Source organism: Physeter macrocephalus, chromosome 7 (assembly GCF_002837175.3).
Source record: "Physeter macrocephalus isolate SW-GA chromosome 7, ASM283717v5, whole genome shotgun sequence".
Classification (NCBI taxonomy): domain Eukaryota; kingdom Metazoa; phylum Chordata; class Mammalia; order Artiodactyla; family Physeteridae; genus Physeter; species Physeter macrocephalus.
The window spans coordinates 19,465,941-19,486,736 of record NC_041220.1 but is presented as its reverse complement, the minus strand read 5'-3'; the positions used below and the strand labels follow the sequence as shown (position 1 = coordinate 19,486,736).

Here is a 20,796-nt window from a genome sequence, read left to right as displayed (position 1 = left end):
CATGGGCTCTAGGTGTGTGGGCTTCAGTAGTTGTGGCACGCATACTCTGTAGCTGTGGCTTTTGCTCTAGAGCGCAGGGTCACTAGTTGTGGTACACGGGCTTAGTTGCACCATGGCATGTGGGATCTTCCCAGACCAGGGCTCAAACCCACGTCCCCTGTACTGGCAGGCAGATTCTTAACCACTGCACCACCAGGGAAGTAGGCTTCAATGTCAAAGTAAAATGTTAAGTAAATACTTGATTTTTTAAAAATTAATTTATTTATTTTATATTTTATTTTTGGCTGTGTTGGTTCTTTGTTGCTGCACGCAGGCTTTCTCTAGTTGCGGCGAGCAGGGGCTACTCTTCGTTGCAGTGTGTGGGCTTCTCATTGAGGTGGCTTCTCTTGTTGTGGAGCATGGGCTCTAGGTGTGTGGGCTTCAGTAGTTGTGGCACGCATACTCTGTAGCTGTGGCTTTTGCTCTAGAGCGCAGGGTCACTAGTTGTGGTACACGGGCTTAGTTGCACCATGGCATGTGGGATCTTCCCAGACCAGGGCTCAAACCCACGTCCCCTGTACTGGCAGGCAGATTCTTAACCACTGCACCACCAGGGAAGTCCAATACTTGATTTGTTGTATTGGATTTGGGCAGTTTAAACATATTGCCATAGCAACTTAAATGTTTGGCTGTTGCTAACCTCCCTCTTTACCTTGCCCAAACCCCACAATATTTGAAAGCTATTAGATTATTTATGCACCCATGAGAAGAGTTACATCTTTTTCCTTTCCAAATATCTTTTAAGTAAATATTAACCACATTGCTTTGCCAAGTCATTTGGCCTATAAAATAAGGAATTTGGATTGGATGGTTTCTGATCTCCTTGCTAAAGAGTTCTTTCTCAGGCCTTATAAAATGTGGGGGCCACCTTTGTGGATAGATAGCTGAATGTCTTATTCAAACCCTGTTCTGCCCTGCCTTCTTTTTATAAAGTAGTGGGGAAAATATGGGCTTCTTAATTGGGCAGACCTCGTTTAGGATTCTTCCACTGCCACTTTCCAGCTTCATGATACCATTAGAGATGGTGTAGCTCTCTACAGCTGCATAAACTCAACCATCTGTTTTTAACTGACTATTTCATGGCTGGACACCTGATACAGACTGATGTTTGCATTCTCCAAAATTCATATGTTTGAACCTAATCCCCAATAGCTGGTATTTGGAGGTGGGGCCTTTGGGAGGTGACTAGGTCATGAGGGTGGAGGCCTCATGAGTGAGATTAGTGCCCTTATAAAAGAGGCCCTAGAGCACTCCCTTGCTCCTTTCACCACGTGAGGACACAGTGAAAAGACGGCCATCTATGAACAGGAAGTAGGCTCTCACCAGACACAGAATCTGCCAGCACCTTGACCTTGGACTCCCCAGCCTCCAGAACTATGAGAAATAAATGTTTATTGTTTAAACTACCCAGTCTATGATATTTTTGTTATAGCAGCCCAGACAGACTAAGACAACACCTGACCCAACTGCTTGACGGAGAGACTTTAGTTAAAAGATAGAAGACTTATGGCCAAGCTATGTTCTGAGAGAGAAAGAGAGAGTGAGAGAGAAAGAGAGGGAGAGGGAATCAAAGATATGAAATAGTCAGTTAGCCCTGATATTTCACTTTTTCAGGGCATACCATTCACTTCTTGTCCTTTGATGCTTATGTGATTGCCTATTATATTCATACCCTAACACTCTTATTAACATCAGCCTGAGTATCTTGATGTTCTTGAAGCCAATATTTCTGACTTAGAAAGGATATTTAGGGATGTATAATTTCTGAGCTTCTCTTATCTCATCTGTAAAAATGGGAATAATAGTAGTATCTTCCTTGTAGGATTGCTCTGAGGATTGTATATAAGAATGTAGGAAAAACTCCCAGTAGAGTTCTGGAAGCACAGTAGGTGCTCAATTAATGGTGGCCATTAGCTTCCTGTAAATTTATATCTCATAAATAAACCACCAATTTATTAAGAATTTACATTATTCCCGATACCCTATCCTTCCATTATCCTATAAACACACGAATCCCATGAGTCTTTCAATTTGGTTAGGATATATCAGCCCCTTGATACCATCCAGAATCTCTGAAACGTGGTCAGACTCCCTTTCTTTGCACTGCTCTCCTCCACAAGTTAAGGTGGGTAAGAGCAGGGTGGTGGCCATTCCTTAGAAGTGGTGCCTACTCAATGATTATAAGACCACAGTGAGATGGAAGAACTTTCTTGCCTCTCCTCTTGCTGGATGTAGTGCAACCCTAGTATGGCTTTCTACACCTGCATAAGTAAAGTTGGAAACAGACAATAGTGTTTTTCCCTTGACAATTCCAGAGAACATACCCTTTTTGTTAACATATACATGTTGACAGACTAAATCTAATTAAGTAGTTGAATGCACTATGTCCTCCAAGTGCTGGTAAAAGACTTGAGATTTATTAAAAATCAAACTCTTTCTCATACTCACTGCACTGAACAAAGGACAATGGAAATGCACAGGAGTTTTCTTGACTAATTGCCAAAATGAACATTATTTAGTTTCTAACTTAAATGTCTTCTCTCTACAAAGCCTCCTCTGAGTCTTTCAGTCAGAATGACTGATATAGAACATCACAGATGGTCTGACTTGGTTGCCTGTGTCCTTTTCCCCCATAGATTGTGAGTTTACTTTTATGGATGATTATTGTAGCTAACACTTATTAAAGGCTGTCCTGTGTGTCAGGCACCCTAAGTGCTTTAAAAGGATTAACTCATTCGTCCATCAAACAACCTTTTCAGGTGGCACTACTATTCATCCTCATTTTACAGATAAGGAAACTAAGGCCAAGGACAGTTAAATAACAAGACCAAGTTCACACAGCTAGTAAGGATAGGGTCTGCTCAAATCCAAGGTCATGCTATAACCACCGCCTCATAATGCCTCCTGGCACGGGTAGAGGCCATCTCTTACCCATCATTGTCACCCCACGGTACCCAGCTGAGTGTCTGGAACAGGGAAGTTCCCAGCCAGTGCTAATTGGTATTGAGTGGAGCAGAAATGCCAGAAACAGTGAGCACCTTTGCTGTCACTGACTGGTGTCTGACTTCTCTGCTGTGAAGAAGAGGAGAGTGCTGAAGCAAACACATTCCTCAGGCTTGTAACTCTCTCTGTCCTAAGGCATTTGTGCTGCTTTCTTACTCCTCCTCCTTGCTAACTGCATTATGTGGATTAGAAATTGGAGCTTAGTTCACACAACGGGAAAACAGAACTCTGAACACCCTGTGTGGGATTGAGAGAGGAGAAATACGTAATCCAGGAAAAAGATATACCTAGGGAAATATTTAACCTGATGAAATCAAGATGTTATCTGAAATTAGCATATTGCAAACAAAGTCAGTGTTTGAGTGTCCTGTTCTTTCTGATTTGACTTGGTCAAAAATAAGCTGATGGGCGGGGCTTAAAGGTCCCAGATCACATGTGTAGAATTGGGCATTATCCAAGCAAACAATAATCTGTGCAATATATCTGTTGTACATACTTAAGCAGGGAAGAGTCTGTAAGAATTCACGTCTCCTGGCCTGCAGAGAAAGCAGAAACATGAGTACAGCAGGAAAAGTAAGGCAATTTTTTTTTACTTTTGGAATTATATTCTAATTAATATAATACACAGAGATACAGTATTTAATGAATAACTTAAAATTCATATATAAATTAGAAATAATATATACTGAAATACAACATAGAATATATGCTTCAATATACAAGGTATATTAAACTACAATTGAGATGGGCAATACCTAAATATCTTTAACAAAATGTATAGCATTATACCTATTACAGTCTATATTTCATATATTAAATAAATGTGAAGTAGTACATCCACTCACGAGTAATTTTCAAATCTAAAGTTAGAAATGAAATGTTTTTATCAAGAAGTTATCTTTATGTTAAATACCATTATATGAATGTTATTCTTTATAATCATATTCTTTTTATGAATACAGGAAAGTTAAGTGTGACAAAACTTTTATTGATCTCAAAGCATTAGAGCCATCAAGACTAAACAAACCAACATCAACATGCAAATTCTTATTTAAAAGGGTCCTATTATGGCACAATTCAGGAAATTTCCATAGAAATCCTATAGAAGAGTCGTCCCCAACCCCTGGGCTGCTTAGAAACCTGGCCTCACAGCAGGAGGTGAAAGGCAAGCCAGCCAGTGAAGCTTCATCTGCTGTTGGCCATCGCTCAAATTACCCCCTAAACCATCCCCCTTCCCCCACCCCCTGGTCCGTGGAAAAATCTTCTGCGAAACCAGTCCCTGGTGCCAAAATGTTGGGGACCACTGCTATAGAATGACATCCTCTTCATGTAAAAGTCAACGTGATTAAAAAAAAAAAAAGTTAATACTGATACAGTTTGAACCACTTATTAGCACTGGGAACAGAGATATTTGGTTCTAAGTCTTCCATAAATTCATGTTTATTTGTTCAATGTGCTTACAGGTGCAGAGAAACACATGTGGTTACTCAATACAATCAATTCATGTTGTTTAACTTCTTCACGGCAAAAGCCTGTGTAACTGTTTCCAGTAGGTTTGCTGTGTTAGGAGTTGATTGCACAATATAATATCCTGCTATGATGACTCAACTGAAAGATTCTGAGGTTTCCACACACACTGTGTGACACACAAAAGGCCTAAATCAATAAGATTGGTTGGAAATCTTATGGGTAACCAATTGTCAGTTTTCTTATTCTAACTTTATTTTCACCCATTACTGATTAGCATTTACAGTGGCATATTACATTTCAAATGAAGAATAGTAAAGAAAAAGAAAAATTATATTTTCCAAAACTCAGCTTGAAAGAGTTCAGAGATCGAAAGGGTAAACCAAATGTATTAATGATAATTATAAATTATAGGCAATCAATCCTCACTCCTCAGGTGCAACATCAATAACTTTTAGCTGTTATGATAACACTTCATTTATGTTTACCCCTCCTGCATTGTATGTTCTTCAAATGCTAAATGGCAACAATAATAATACCTACTTTCATAAGGTGGTTGTGAGAATTTAATAAATTCATATTAAATTTTTTCATACTGGAAAGCATTGAAAATAGTGCCTGGTACATAGAAATAATTTAATAAATATTAGTCACTGCTATTATTGTTGTTATTGCTATCTAACCTCTAAATCTTTTGTTAATCTTTTACTACCATCGAGTAGTGAAAAGATAAAATGATGTTAATTCTTTGGACACCCAGCTTTGTGATTCTGGGAAAAGTGCTTAGTCAATTACTAAGTCAGTTGAGCCTCAATCTTTTCATCTGTAAAATAAGACTAATAATTCAATAATACTGCCCTGTGAAGTTTAAAAGTCAAACATGTATCAATAACTCACCCAGCACAGCCACTTGTGCCTGCTACATCATTGGCACCCAATAATCAACACCTGTCTACCATTAGTGTATTATTTCCAAGTACTCTTATATTTATTGTGGAACTGACCATGACAAACACTTTGCAAAGTAGAAGGATTTGGCATACAAGTAATGAAAATAAATTATCAGATAAATTTCAATTGAATTTTTATCATATTTGCAATATGTTAATTCTCTCTAGAAAAAACTGTCAACTACACAAGCTTTGCAAAATGAACACAAGTCTTAGACTACATTCCCAAGCACTAAAAATGTGTTCAACTTTTATTTGTAAGAACACCTGTAAGTAAGCTATGCTAGCTAGAGAGTCAAATACACAGTTGTCCCATTTTTAAATATATGCGTGTGTGTGTGTGTGTGTGTGTGTGTTGTGTGTGTGTAGAGTTTTAACCTCTACAATTTTGGGCTCAAGTGTAATCTGGAAGAAATCCCTATACATAAATTATATAACAAAACAGAACTGCCAAAGCTAACTTTCAAATAAGTGATGCAAACAAATAGCACATAGAACAAGTGTAGAGAGAAAATCAAAGGAACAGGCAATATGAGAGAAACCCTAGGCAGGGAGGCAAGTCCAAAACTGGAATCATAAAGTCAGATCATTTTGGCTTAAGTGGAGAACTGAGCAAGGGAGAAATCAGTATCATGTGAACGGACACTGAATCTGTCAGCAAAGTGATAGTGATTTAGAACTTCACGTACGAGCCAACAGTTTTGTGTAAACAACCTATTTCAGGACCGCATTAGGAAATAGAAGCAATAAACAATCCTTAGAGAAAAAAAAAAAACCCATGGTGTTCTTTCTTCATAAAAGAATATATTCCATTTTTATCTCAATGTCTCACTATAGTTAATTCTGTTTCTCTTTCCTTGTGGTATTGCTTTACTCATTTTTATAAAGAGTACTATTATTCTTTTTGCAAATCAAAGGTTTTCATTTCTGTGGAACAATGTTAGGTTCTAGACATGGGGCTAGATGTTGCACGTAAAAAGGTAAAAGACACAATCCCTGACTTCAAGGGTGGGGAAAAACTGGTATCATCTTTCTGTTCAATTTTCAGGTAATAAAATGCAAAGCAGCTGTGCTATGGGAGCTTAAAAAACCATTTTCCATTGAGGAGGTGGAGGTTGCACCCCCTAAGGCCTATGAAGTTCGTATTAAGGTAAAACTTTCTTCCATTTCTATTGAATCTTAGGCTTAAAAATTTCAGAGAGTAACAATGAAAATAACCAAAATTTATTAAGAGGCACTTTTCATATGGTTATCCAGACAGTGGAATTACATTTGTTGCCAAGTAAAGTTGTAAGTATAAATTGTTAAATTTTTTAAAAAGAGACCAAAGAGTATATACAGTATAAAACTAGTAAAATAAAAAAGAATTTATGTGTTAATACAGAAAAATAAGTGCAAAGGAATAGATATCCAGATTTTAAATCAATTAGCATTAGATGGTAGCATTTAAGTAACTATTTTCTTGGTGCTAATCTGCATTTCCTACTTCTATACAAAAGATTGCCTCCTTGTATATCTTTTTTTTTTTTTTTTTTTTTTTTTGCGGTACGCCGGCCTCTCACTGCCTGGGCCTCTCCTGTTGCGGAGCACAGGCTCCGGACGCACAGGCTCAGCGGCCATGGCTCACGGGCCCAGCCACTCCGCGGCATGTGGGATCTTCCCGGACCGGGGCACGAACCCGTGTCCCCTGCATCGGCAGGTGGACTCTCAACCACTGCGCCACCAGGGAAGCCCCCCTCCTTGTATATTATATGACTTAAATATTTCAGAAACAATTATCTCACAGATTATTCCAAATTGTTTAATGCATGAAAGGAAAGTAGAAGAGGGTTTTAGGCTGAATAATCTTGGGTATAAATTGAATCTGTATTTGGGAAGAGTAGGAATTATCGGTAAAACCCGTGAAAACTCTTTAGCGCAAATTCAGGAAACTGGGTATGTTAAGTCCATCTGAGTGAGGGTCATAATCTTTTCTGAATCTAATCATCCTCCCTTTACCCTGTAGATGGTGGCCACAGGAGTCTGTCGCTCAGATGACCATGCGATCAATGGATGTTTGGTCACACCTCTTCCTGCGATCATAGGCCATGAGGCAGCCGGCATTGTGGAGAGCATTGGAGAAGGGGTGACTACAGTAAAACCAGGTACAGAATTCACAGTTGGGGAATGTGCTTTGGTTCAGGACCCCAAGATAATCCAGCCTGGATGATGACACTGAAGTAATAAGAGATGAAAGAACTTGCTCAAGGCTGAGCTAGGACTTGACCGGAGGTCTTTTCCTTTCCTCCCTCCCTGCCTGTCTCAGGCATGTATGCATCCATGCACTCCTGTATTCTCTCCTTCAACAAGTATTTCTTGAGGACCTACTAGATGTAAGCCACCATGTTAGATCCTGGGAATACATGAGGATCAAAAAAGACCCAGTGCCTGCCAGGGTAGGGTTCAAAATGAATTAATCCCCATTTTAGTGTTGCTAAGCAGTGTCTTCTATCAGGTCCAAAGAAAACTACAAATGAGACAAGGGAAAAAACATGTCTGTGTCCTGAGCCTCTAGGTCAGTGTATGGAACCTGTTCTGTGCTGACTTCACACAATGGGGATTGTGAGGCCATGACTGAATCAACATTATCTCTTCTCAGGTGGGAAGTGGAGCCCATTCACTGATTTCCCCTTCCAATATGGCCTTCTTTCCTGAACACGGAATGAATGAAACAGACTAGTTGGCAGGAAATGAAAGAGAACTAGCAGAAGGCATCCTGCCATAAACAATATCAGTTTTATTACCTTTAACCATGATTAAATGTGACTGGTTACCAAGTACTATTTTTCTTTAATATTTATTGTATACTAATATTATTGTATATTAATACAGATAAATCTTTTTAGAGGTAAACTGTGAATAAACAGAAAATTTCCACGCTATCATCTCATATAAAGTTTATCTATTAAATATTATCTTTCTGAGTCTTTTGGATAAATAGTATAGATGATTAAAAATAAATATTTTGGGGCTTCCCTGGTGGCGCAGTGGTTGCGCGTCCGCCTGCCGATGCAGGGGAACCAGGTTCGCGCCCCGGTCTGGGGGGATCCCACGTGCCGCGGAGCGGCTGGGCCCGTGAGCCATGGCCGCTGGGCCTGCGCGCCCGCAGCCTGTGCTCCGCAATGGGAGAGGCCACGGCAGATGGAGGCCCGCGTACCACACTCACAAAAAATAATAATAAATAAATAAATAAATAATTTTAATTCTAAAAAAGTCACTTTAGCCAGTAGATTTGACCTCCCTGCTTACCAAATACTTAATTGACCTGTGAACAGAAAATAATAAAATAAGTTGTCTGGTTTGAGTTTCAGCTCTCAGTACTTCCTTTAGTTAGAAATCTATTAATAATAAATGACACCTCTTCTTTTCACCCCTGCTCCCTCCACCACAGCAGTAAAAATGAACTAGTCACAAATTATCAGCTACAAACATTGGAAAGTCAGTTCTTATCCTAAAAGAAAGTGTCTAACTTATTACTGAGGGTTGAGGTTTTCAAAGGCATTTCTTAAATTCTTATGTGTCCTATTTTTGTTTGTTTTCCTTAAAAAAGAATTTTTTTTTTAAAAAAAGGACTCATTTCATAGTGGAGATAAGCATAATCACTTTGAAATGCCAAGAAATAGTTGTTGAGATTCTCATTGTTATTGTAACCCAAACTATTACAAAATACTGGATCATTTAGTGGAACTATGGCAGCCTGCTCACAACTTAAATTTATATTTACACTTACAGTGAGAATTATTTGTTTTAATTATTAAGGATTAAATGAGATGATACATATAAAATCCCCAAGAGAAAGGGCACACAATAAAAGATAACTATCAACACAGTGGAACCACTTCTAAAAATCCATGTTGTTTTCCACATTTACATTTTCTTTGGGCATCTTCAGGCATATATAAACCCAAACTGGTAATGATGCTGGCAGGCAATGACCAAGACATAGTGCTGACTGGACCCTTTTCAAAGTCAAGTGCCTCTAATACATATGTATAAGCTTTAAGCTCTAGCTCTATTAATTCCTGGGTAGAAATTGAAGAAGAATTTGTTTTATCCCCTTCCCCAGGTGATAAAGTCATCCCACTCTTTGTTCCCCAGTGTGGAAAGTGCAGTGTTTGTAAACACCCGGAAGGCAATTTCTGCCTGAAAAACAAGTAAGTTTCTGATACTCTCCTTACGCAGCCAAGGAATTTGCACATCAGTTATACTCCTGTCTCATACCCTCATGTGCCTGTGTGTTGCACTGACCAGTGTGACCAAGCCTCGGGGGACCCTTATGGATGGTACCAGCAGGTTCACCTGCAGAGGGAAGCCCATCTACCAGTTCATCGGCACCAGCACCTTCACCCAGTACACAGTGGTGGATGAGATGTCAGTGGCCAAGATTGATGCAGACTCACCGCTGGAGAAAGTCTGTCTCATTGGCTGTGGATTTTCTACTGGTTATGGGTCTGCAGTCAACGTTGCCAAGGTAAGAATTACAATGGGTGATAAAACCAGCTACACTCAGACTGTCAGGAGCTAAAAGGAGAGCAGTTTCTCACAGGAATCAGAGATCATTCTACACAGATTTACTGGTAGCTTCTCCCCCCACCACCATAATAACATTGACATGCTCCATAGAATTGAGGGTGTTGAGTATAAGTAGAAAATGCCCTCAGAAGGAATTGAGAGCACATCCTAGAAAATTTATCTGTTAATCACAAATGAAAAGCTGTTGATAATTAACTAAGAGAAAGTAAAGATGTTTTCAATAATTATTCTTCTACATGTGTCTTTTTATGGGATTACTAAATTTTAGAGCTGGGAGCTCATTCTGTCATTCATTTTGTAGTTAGCACCAACATGAGCCATACACAGCAGTTTCCACTAAGCTCTGAGTCAGGAAAAGTAAATGAAATGAAGGGATTGGCTTTGAGGAGTATCTAGTCCATGGATCTTCTACTCCCAGAATTAGGATCAACAGTAGATTTCAAAGCCTCACCTGATATCCCGATATACTTCCAAACTGAGGGTCGCCAACATACCCACTCTATGGATCTCTATGAGGAAAGCAATGAAGCTTCAGTGATGCATGAAGCATTTATTCCACTGCTATACCGCCACCCCTGCCACGAATACACACACCCACACTTCAGAAGTGGTAGATTTTTTTTTTTTTTTTTTTTTTTTTTTTTGCGGTACGCAGGCCTCTCACTGCTGAGGCCTCTCACTGTTGTGGCCTCTCCCGCCGCGGAGCACAGGCTCCGGACGCGCAGGCTCAGCGGCCACGGCTCACGGGCCCAGCCGCTCCGCGGCATGTGGGATCCTCCCGGACCGGGGCACGAACCCGCGTCCCCTGCATCGGCAGGCGGACTCCCAACCACTGCGCCACCAGGGAAGCCCAGAAGTGGTAGATTTTAAGGAGAAATTCTTTAAAGGCTCCTCTTCCCAAAAGGTTGGAAATCTAGTAGTATCCTTTCATTTTATGAAACTGAGGTCCAGAGACATAAAGTTATTTGCCAAAAATCTCACGACTGGTTAATATGACAGCTGCAACTAGCCTCTTTCTCAAAACTCCTGCTGAATCATAAACCATAATACATAATTCCCAGCACTTTTAAATCACAATCACAAGCCTCATGTTTTTCTAAGGTAAAAAAGTGGTGTATCCCACAGAATGTTTACTTGGGACAGGAGGAACACTTCACCCACACTGAAGGCCAACTATAGCAGACTAGGTTTATTAAACAGTTCCTTAGGCAAGTTAAACAATTGAGAGCACGTGTTTTCCAAATTTCTGTGAGCCTAGCACTAAGTCCCTTGTGCAATTGCATCATCTGAGCAGGTGGTCCAACTGAACCTACACATAGAGCAGAAGCCAAGGGCACTTGTGATGAAGAATTTCATCCATTATTAAAGTATAGACTAGCTTTTCATTGCATTATTCTTCATTAGTGTATTTTAGAAAGCAGACATAAAGACCCACTCAGAGCACACTGGTCCCAGGCAGTATTATCTTTAAATTACCTGTTAAATTTCCCCCGCTGTTAACTTTGCTTTAAGCTGAGGATAACTCTTCTATGCTTCACAGCTAATTTCTGCTCTCATCATACTGGTCATGACTATTGAAAGTTAATGAACCGGGGCTTCCCTGGTGGCGCAGTGGTTGCGCGTCCGCCTGCCGATGCAGGGGAACCGGGTTCGCGCCCCGGTCTGGGAGGATCCCACGTGCCGCGGAGCGGCTGGGCCCGTGAGCCATGGCCGCTGAGCCTGCGCGCCCGGAGCCTGTGCTCCGCAACAGGAGAGGCCACAACAGTGTGAGGCCCGCGTACCACAAAAAAAAAAAAAAAAAAAAAAAAAAAAAAAAAAAGAAAGTAGTTAATGAACCAAGGAGTTAATTATTGAGGGTTCAATTGGATTTTTTTTCAGTCTCCTCTCTTCTACTTATTATTTAATTTCCCCAAAATTGTGTTTGTGTATGTGTGATGGACTGAAGCTGGCTATCAATAGATTCTCTTTAAGAGGGGGTCACTAGCATTTAGAGCTCAAAGATCATCCAGTCCACTGGCTCCCAGCTTGGGTTTCCCATTGGAGTCACCTGGAGACTTGGTCTTACCTGCAGTCTTATTTAATTGCTTATGGGCTGTGACCTGGGTGTTGAGATTTTTTTTCAAAGCTCCCCAGGTGAGTCTAATGTCCAGCAAAATTTGAGAACCACTGATCTAATTCAACCCCTTCATTTTAAACACGAAGCAGCTGAAGCCAAAAGAAGTTTTGACAACAGATGGACATATGTGAGTAGCTCCTGACAAGGGAAAAGCATGGCACTTTATACAGTTTAGGCTCTTTCTAATAATCATTACTTAATCTTTTTTTGCATTTTCTGAAAACACAGGTCACCCAGGGCTCCACCTGTGCCGTGTTTGGCCTCGGAGGAGTTGGTCTGTCTGTTATCATGGGCTGTAAAGCAGCTGGAGCAGCCAGGATCATTGCAGTGGACATCAACAAAGACAAATTTGTAAAGGCCAAAGAGGTGGGTGCCACTGAGTGCATCAACCCTCGGGACTATGAGAAACCCATCGAGGAGGTGCTGAAGGAAATGAGTGGTGGAGGTGTGGATTTTTCATTTGAAGTCATCGGTCGTTTTGACACCATGGTATGTACCCTGAAATGCCTTGAGATATCAGCTTCTGCATTCTAGAGTCTACTTTTATGCAGCAGAATATAAACATTATATATAAAGAATATTTTTTAAACTATGGCAATTTTCCATCTCCTATTTGTTACCTGAATTGCTTAATTATTATTATGAGGAATCTCATTCCATCAGTTAAGTATAACTGTCACAAGTATTATTTCCTTTTTAGAGACAGAAGAGGGTTTTTTTATTGAGCCATCATAAATTTATTTTAATTTTTAGTTCAAAAAAATTCAAACTTAAGTCAATATAAAGAATATAAATTCTGTTTTCAAGTTGGCAAGTTTGATTTTCCCCCCACATTCTTAACAAAAAATGGTTTGACCATTTTTATAGGTTTTAGTGGATATCATATTTTGGCCAAAAGAAAAAATGAGCAACTTTAGGCTCCGTATCATTTTATTAACAGAAAATATGCCCTGTTTTACCACAGCAGGCAGCAAAGTGCCTAGTACATAATATGCACCCAAATCTGTGTGTTGAACTGAATACTTTAAAAAGTCAACAGGTTTTTCCACCAAAAAAATTTAAGGGATACGTCTCTTATAGTGTTGTTTCTGGATTAAGTGAGATAAACATGTAAAATACTTAGCACGTGCCACCTGTCAGTAGCAAGCTCTTAATAAATGTCAGCTGGTGTCATCAACATACAGTACTGTTTGCAGTCTTGCAGCACTTACATCATCTTTAAGATATACATGATATTACTTTCAAATAATTACAATTATCAATTGCAACAGAGAACACATCCCTAGCTACATTTCACCTAACCAGAATTCTCTAGAATCCTAATGAAAACCCCCAGAGACCAACAAAAAAAAGCCCCTTCTTAAGGTTCTCCAGTAAGTCCCAGAGTGTTGGTAGTAGGAAGCAGCACCTAAAGAGTAAAGCTCTTTGCAGCCTTGACCTGGGACAATATGCCATAGATGACTGAAGTTCCAATACAATCCAACTTTTTCCAAGGCTCTAGCCTTTCTCCTTACGCCATTTTTCTATGGTTTTCCCTCCATTTTCTCTTGTGGAATTGGACTGTTTTAAATATCTGATAGCCACAGGTTCTAAAGTTCTCTGGTCTTCCAAATGTCATACTCCAAAATCAAAGGACTGATTATTAGATATTTCGGGGGGGATCCTAAACAACTTTCTTACTGCAAACCTGCTTAAAAACCTGACTGGAGGGGAAAGGCTTTCTTTCCAAGTTCCAGAGTAATAGGTGTAGTTTAAAGTAAAGTCACACAGGAGTTAAAAGCACATTTAAAACACGCCCATTTTAGGCCAACAACTACATGGAAAGGTGCTCAACATCATTAATCACCAGTGAAATGCAAATCAGAGCCACAAAGAGATATTACCTCAGACCTGTTAGAGTGGCTATTATCAAAAGACAAGCAATAACAAGTGTTGGAGATGGTGTGGAGAAAAGGGAATTCTGTGCACTGTTGGTGGGAATGTAAAATTGGTACAGCCATTATGAAAAGCAGTAAAAAGGTTCCTCAAAAATTTAAGATAGAAGTACCATATGATCCAGCAATCCCACTTCTGGGTATACATCCAAAGAATACAGAAATCACTATCTGCACCCCCATGTTCATTGCAGCATTATTCATAATAGCCAAGATACAGAAACAACCTAAATGTCCATTGATGGATGAATGGATAAAGAAATTGTGATGTATATATAATATATATAATATTAATTCATATGAATGAGTATTATTCAGCCATAAAAAAGAAGTCCTGCCATCTGCAACAACATGGAATAACCAGCAGGACATTATGCAAAGTGAAATAAGGCAGACACAGAAAGACAAATATTATATGACCTCTCTTATATGTGGAAACTAAAAAAGTCAAATTCTTAGAACCACTGAGTAGAACAGTGGTTGCCAGGGTCTGGAGGAGTGGGGGAGGAATAATGGGTAGATGTCAAAGAGTACAAACTTTTAGTTATAAGTTCTGGAGACTTCCATGTACAGCATGGTTAATATAGTTAATACTACTGTATTGTATACTTCAAATTTGCTAAGAGAGTAGATCTCAGATGTTCTCACCACAAAAAAAGGTAGTAGCTATGTGAGGTGATGAATGTGAATTAACTTGATTGTGGTAATCATTTCACATGGCATATGTATATTAAATAATCACATTGTTCACCCTAAAAAATCATGTTGTACAACCTAAAAATAAACAATTTTTATTTGTCAATCATACTTCAACAAAACTGGAAAAAAATAAAGTACATAAATTAGGAAAAAAGTGTCCACTAGAAATGGGTGGTAGAAATGGGGATCCATTAAAAAGGGAGACTGTGAAGTGGGAAAGAGAGAAATGTTGATGATGTAATTGACCTTGTGTCTGGTTCACCATCAAAATACCTGGTTCAAAGTACTGAGTTCAAAATATCTACTTAATAAGTAAATGAAGAATGAGTTAACTAACTCAGATTGCCCAGGGGTCATGTGATGATAACCATTACCTTTATTTGAGAAATCAGAATCAGATTATATATAGGTAATGATATTTGCCTCTTTATTATTTTCTAAAGAAGACTTAAGTACATACAAACATACAAATTCATTCCTCTATTGTCTCATTCAAAAATATTTTCTGGGCATTTTCTAAAGCCACACCCAGTGGCTTTAGGAAATAATGGGGAATGAAGAAAAAGGCATAATCTCTTCCCGCCACACACTCACAATTTAGCTAGATCCGTATTACATGATACCATGTATCATAAGTTGGGACTACCAGAAAATCCACTTTAACGATGCTACATATTAATTTTATTCCAGATGGCTGCCTTGTTGTGCTGTCAAGAAGCATATGGCGTAAGCGTCATTGTAGGAATATCTCCTAGTGCCCAAAATCTCTCTATGAACCCCATGTTGCTGTTGACTGGACGTACCTGGAAAGGAGCTATCTTTGGTGGTACGTAGCTAGGCTTGAGGGCCAAATTCTTACTAATATCAGGATTTCTTCCTTTTTACAAGTGACAAGGCCAGGTTTTAAAATGCAATGTAGGGACTTCCCTGGTGGTGCAGTGGTTAATAATCCACCTGCCAATGCAGGGGACATGGGTTTGATCCCTGGTTCAGGAAGATCCCACATGCCGCGGAGCAACTAAGCCCGTGCACCACAACTACTGAGCCGGTGCTCTAGAGCCTGCGAGCCATAACTGAGCCCGCATGCCACAACTACTGAAGCCTGCTCACCTAGAGCCCGTGCTCTGCAACAAGAGAAGCCACCGCAATGAGAAGCCCGCGCACCACAGCGAAGAGCAGCCCCCGCTCGCCGCAACTAGAGAAAGCCCATGTGCAGCAACAAACACCCAACACAGTCAAAATTAATTAATTATTTATTTTTTTAAAAAAATGCAATGTAGTTTAAAAATAAACTAAAATTCCTTTGTATCTATAGGCTCCAAATCAACTAGATGTGGAACTAATGCACACAGAAAGTCCCAAGATAGACTTTAATGGAGTCCCCATAAACTAACAAGGATCTTTCAGCATCATCTTTTGATACTCGTGACTGCACAATGCACTGAAATACCTAGGAGGATCCAGGAAATCCATAGCGATAATTTATGTCTGCACTCACTACCCAAATTTAGACAATTGTTAAATTTTCTTCTTCACTTTGAGAATAACCATCTGTACTATAATTTCTCTATGAGGGAACTAATAACCAAGGACCCTAGTTTGTTTGGGGAGACTGTTTTAAAAAGTCAAACCACTGCAAAAGGATATTGAAACACACCATCTCTTCTTAACCTCAGTAATAGTAGTCTGTGGACATTTTATAACCTTTCATTTAAATTCTATGTGGAAAGTCTCCTCTCCAATTCTCCTCATATCTGGCTGAATCTAACATTGATGTCACTTCGTTTTCAGGCTTTAAAAGTAAAGATTCTGTCCCCAAACTTGTGGCTGATTTTATGGCTAAGAAGTTTCCACTGGATCCATTAATAACCCATGTTTTACCCTTTGAAAAAATAAATGAAGGATTTGACCTGCTTCGCTCAGGAAAGAGGTAGACTTTAAGTTTCTTTTTATGGTGCGGTTTGACTAACAGAGAAAAAAAGGTAGAAGGATGAGAGAAAGACAAGGATGCAGTACCTTGGTTTTCCATCCCCAGTTCAATCTTCGCATGTAGGACACTTAAGATCACATTGTGAGAAGCTAAATGCTTTGCATTGCCTGTTTTGTTGAAGCCAAATTATGTTGGTCACAGCAAATCTGAATGATCAGAGCCCTCTGCCTTCTTTACAAGAGAACTCTCCCCTTTGCAAGGAAAAAGAATGAGACACACAGTCATATTATAACATGAAGTTACTGCAGCCCCTGCCTGGCCACCTAAAATGGTTGACTACTAATAGCTATAAATTTAAATTACATTCAAGACATCCCAAAAACTCATTATGGGAGCTGGTGGAGCTATATAGGCATTATTTTCTATACAGATATTACTTTCTTCATTAAAATGCTACTATTGTTATTCCTTTTTTCCATTTACAAAGAATTTTTCACAAATAAAAATTATTGCAAAGAGGAAGGGTACATAATGCTATTTTAAATCTTTAAATCTTACATGTTCTTCAAAGCTTAGGAAAACAAGCCAGTTCCATTTTCTACCTCTAACGTTTAACTTTTACAACCACCTAAAAAGAAGAATTTTATCATTTGCATTTATATATGGGGCACAATTAATAATAGGCAGTTTTACCTAACTCTCCCCTTCTTGTTCCATAGTCCCTGCTTTTTCTGCAACTTCACACTTCTTCTCATGAGGTTTTCAATTTTAAACAATATTTCTTTAGCATCCATACACATAACACATGCTAGGCACTTAGTCTGATAAATATTATTGAGGAAGGAAAGAAACTAGCATCCAAACAGTACCAGATTACATCTTTCTAGAAAGCAGTTTGGTCATTTGTATCAGAAACCTTAAAAAACAAAACAAAAAAATAAAACTTAGATCCTATGTCCCAGCAATGCCATTTCTGAGAATATATTCTACAGAAATTATGAGATATGCAAATGTACATATGTTTAAGCATGTTCATCTATTATCTATAATATCAAAAACTGGAAACATCCCAAAAGTTTAACATTAAGGGGATAGTTAAATAAATTCCAAACATGTACTAGAAATCAATGAAGCCATTTAAAAAGAAATGATTTCATTAAATTGGGAAATTCTCCTAATGTAATTTTAGGCTATAGAGTAGAGAAAACAAACTTATATATACAATATGGTTCCAAGTTTTCAATAAGAGCAATAAAAACTTGCATATGTTTAGAAAAAGTTGATCAAAATTCAATAAAATATTAACACTGATAATTTCTGGGTTGTGGGATTACAGGTTATCTTTACTTTCTAAATTACCTACATACATTTTTCATATATATTATATATATACACACACACATATACATATATATAATTTTTTTTAAATACAAAGACCACCTTTTTCTAAAGTATTTACCCATCAGAAGATGGTTTTTGGAAAGGACATTAGTTCCAGTAAAATGTAACATTTCTGATCTTTCCAAGAATAAAGTCTCACCCAGTACAAATCAATTCTTTTTTTTCTACTTCTAAGCCTCCTTAAACATTTCTTTATCAAAGCTCTATTAAACTTTCAACATGGTCTTAACTTTATTACACTATCAGCACCTTTAGGCACATTACCTATCATCTTGTAATTTGTGCAACTTTGTATTTGGATTTAAATCCCAGGATCCCACGCTAGATGTGTGATCTAAAGAAAGTTACAAGTCTCTCCAAGTCTCAGTATCTACAATCTCTAAAATGGAAATAATATTAGAAACTGCCTCCTAACGTTGTTTAAGTAGAGGTTTAAATGATAAAATACATGAAAATCATCTACATAGTATGTGACAAACAGCATGAACTTATTACATATCATTACACATTGTTATTTTGTATTCCTTATTATACAAGGCATGTGGGATCTCAAAAATTATATTTTGAAAATCTAATACATAATGAAGCCTAAATGGCAGTCATATTCAGGATAAAATAGAACTTCAGGTTGGAGAAAACACAGCAGGAAAAGATGAGATGATGTTTTACTTGACTTGAGCGCATTACGGATGGGAATGAAATAGCAGGAAACAAAGATAGCTTTTCAAAGAGACAAATCGAGTGCTCCTTGTACTCTCACATGGAAGAGTGTATATTATCTAAACATTAAAACAATTAGTATCTTTTATTTTCTGTTTCAGTGTCCGTACCGTCCTGACATTTTGAGACTATACACATGCCTTCACTTGTAGCAGTCTTCCGGCTCCTCCATCATCTGAAACATCAGCCAAACATCATCATAATTCTATTCTTCAGAGATACTACCAATAAATTACACATGGGGGCTTTCCAAAAGAAATAAAATTAATGTGAAATCATTTTTTAAGCAAATGCTTAAAATTCAATGAGAGCTAGATGAACCATCATATGGGTAACTGAGTCCAATAAACCCTCCTTCTTAATCATTCTACTCATGTTGAATCGTGTCGTCTTTCCCACTGAGGAAAGGTATTTCTTTTGACTTTTTGTATCTTTTCCACCCTTAGTCTTTGAAGCCTTAGTCATTGAGAAAGTCCTCATGATACTTATTCCTCAACATACATGTGATGGACTATTGTGCTCCAAGTCTTCTACCTGTACTTCTACTGTCTGTATTTTCCTTTTTATGAAATGTAGCAAAACCTTACAATAAAAACTACACGTAGTCTGCGAAAGGATACACTCAGATTTATAAGTGGAGAAGGTCCAGAACTTCTAAATGCAGGGAATTTCTTAGGGAAATGTCACATATTTTTAAGGTGAAGGGAAGTGTTTTTATACCACAGTTTCATACTACATGTGATAAATGTGAGGTTTGAATAGTAAATCTGAAAACTGAACTGCTCTTGGAACCATATTCCAAAAGTCTATAATTTTTACTCAAGAAAGTACTTTATTGGTTAAATGATCTTAGTTAGTTATTACAATTGACTGAAAATAAGTCATAAGGTAATTAAAAATAATATGGTGGCTTGAAGTCTAGGGATGGGAATAAAGCAGCTGTGGACACAGCATGTAAAAAGGGTAACTAAGATATGGCACAAACATCCAAAGCAATAGATTTTCTAAGTAGATGTATATACACATAGAGATGTCCATTTCTGAAAAAATATTTGCAAACTACAACTTTTCTATTAACTACCATGTCTTAAGTCTATAACCCTGGAATTAATTCTTTGAACATGTGAAAGTCTATGGTCCCCATTTGTTAGTGCTTTCTCAGAAGAAGATTTGCACTTTGAGCTTCATCTGTAAATGTGTAATGAAAAGCTTATTCCTTTAAGGAGTTTTAGCTATCTTTAAAAGTGTGATTTGTTTCCATGTCTTCAATTTGTTTGATATTGTGGAAAGGATTCTAGACTTAGAGCAAGTGATCTACCACTTATTTGTGACCTTCAGTAAATTACTCAACCTCTCTAAACCCATTTTATCCTTTGTTTTAAAAAATTACTCTACCAACCCATTACAGCTTCATGAAGATTAGATGGAATGATGCTAGTGAAAAGGCTTTGTCAACTATGAAGTGTCACGTAAATGTAGGGAACAGTTTAATTCTTTTGTCAAGGATACTGAAGGAGATATTGAGGATTAGGGGAGCTTTCAGAATGTCCCTAAGTTTTCAGAATGTCCTAACATCATGGAACACTATGTTCCCATGTTACTGGGTGCTCCAGTGTTTTTATATTGGTGCTGATAATGTGAGATTCAGAGGAAAAAGAGATGGTTCTAAATGCGCATCCATGTCACAATAGTGGGCATAAAATCCTACTGGCTGCACAGAGGCCTGCATCCATCTCCAACCCTCCTTCCTCCCAGGTTGTGGGAGCAGGTGGAGAGCAGAATTTGGTGGCATGTCAGTTTTCTCATAGAGGGGCACAGTGATCCATGAGGTGTATGGGGGGAGGTTGGGGGCTGCCTTTTGCACTCAGAACTTCCTCTCTAGTTACTTTTACATTGGTGGGGAAGGAGGCATGTTGAAATCAAAGCAGAAAAATGGAACCACAGAGTGGCTGGTCTCCTGACAGA

The 20,796-nt window shown here is 38.4% G+C and overlaps 2 protein-coding genes across 2 annotated transcripts in view; one reads left to right on the top strand and one right to left on the bottom strand.

Annotated features, from left to right (window-relative positions):
* The window catches only part of C7H4orf17 (chromosome 7 C4orf17 homolog), a 304,067-nt gene that overhangs the window by 145,034 nt on the left and 138,237 nt on the right, over positions 1-20,796 (bottom strand). Inside the window, 2 exon segments of the mRNA XM_055085866.1 lie at positions 3,539-3,578; positions 16,797-16,961. The gene's annotated coding sequence lies outside the window, so the exon portion shown is untranslated.
* Positions 3,518-19,201, top strand: LOC102987348 (alcohol dehydrogenase E chain). Its single transcript, XM_007120235.2, has 9 exons — positions 3,518-3,615; positions 6,508-6,609; positions 7,465-7,603; positions 9,565-9,652; positions 9,750-9,969; positions 12,376-12,636; positions 15,471-15,606; positions 16,572-16,710; positions 18,933-19,201. The coding sequence occupies exons 1-9, from the start codon at positions 3,598-3,600 to the stop codon at positions 18,955-18,957; spliced, it is 1,128 nt and encodes a 375-aa protein (XP_007120297.1). The 5' UTR covers positions 3,518-3,597; the 3' UTR covers positions 18,958-19,201.

Bases quoted from the DNA above. Each gene is read 5' to 3' on its own strand.
- LOC102987348 (XM_007120235.2), top strand. The intron at 12,637-15,470 runs GTATGTACCCTG...ATTTTATTCCAG, and splicing joins TCGGTCGTTTTGACACCATG to ATGGCTGCCTTGTTGTGCTG. The intron at 15,607-16,571 runs GTACGTAGCTAG...CTTCGTTTTCAG, and splicing joins GAAAGGAGCTATCTTTGGTG to GCTTTAAAAGTAAAGATTCT.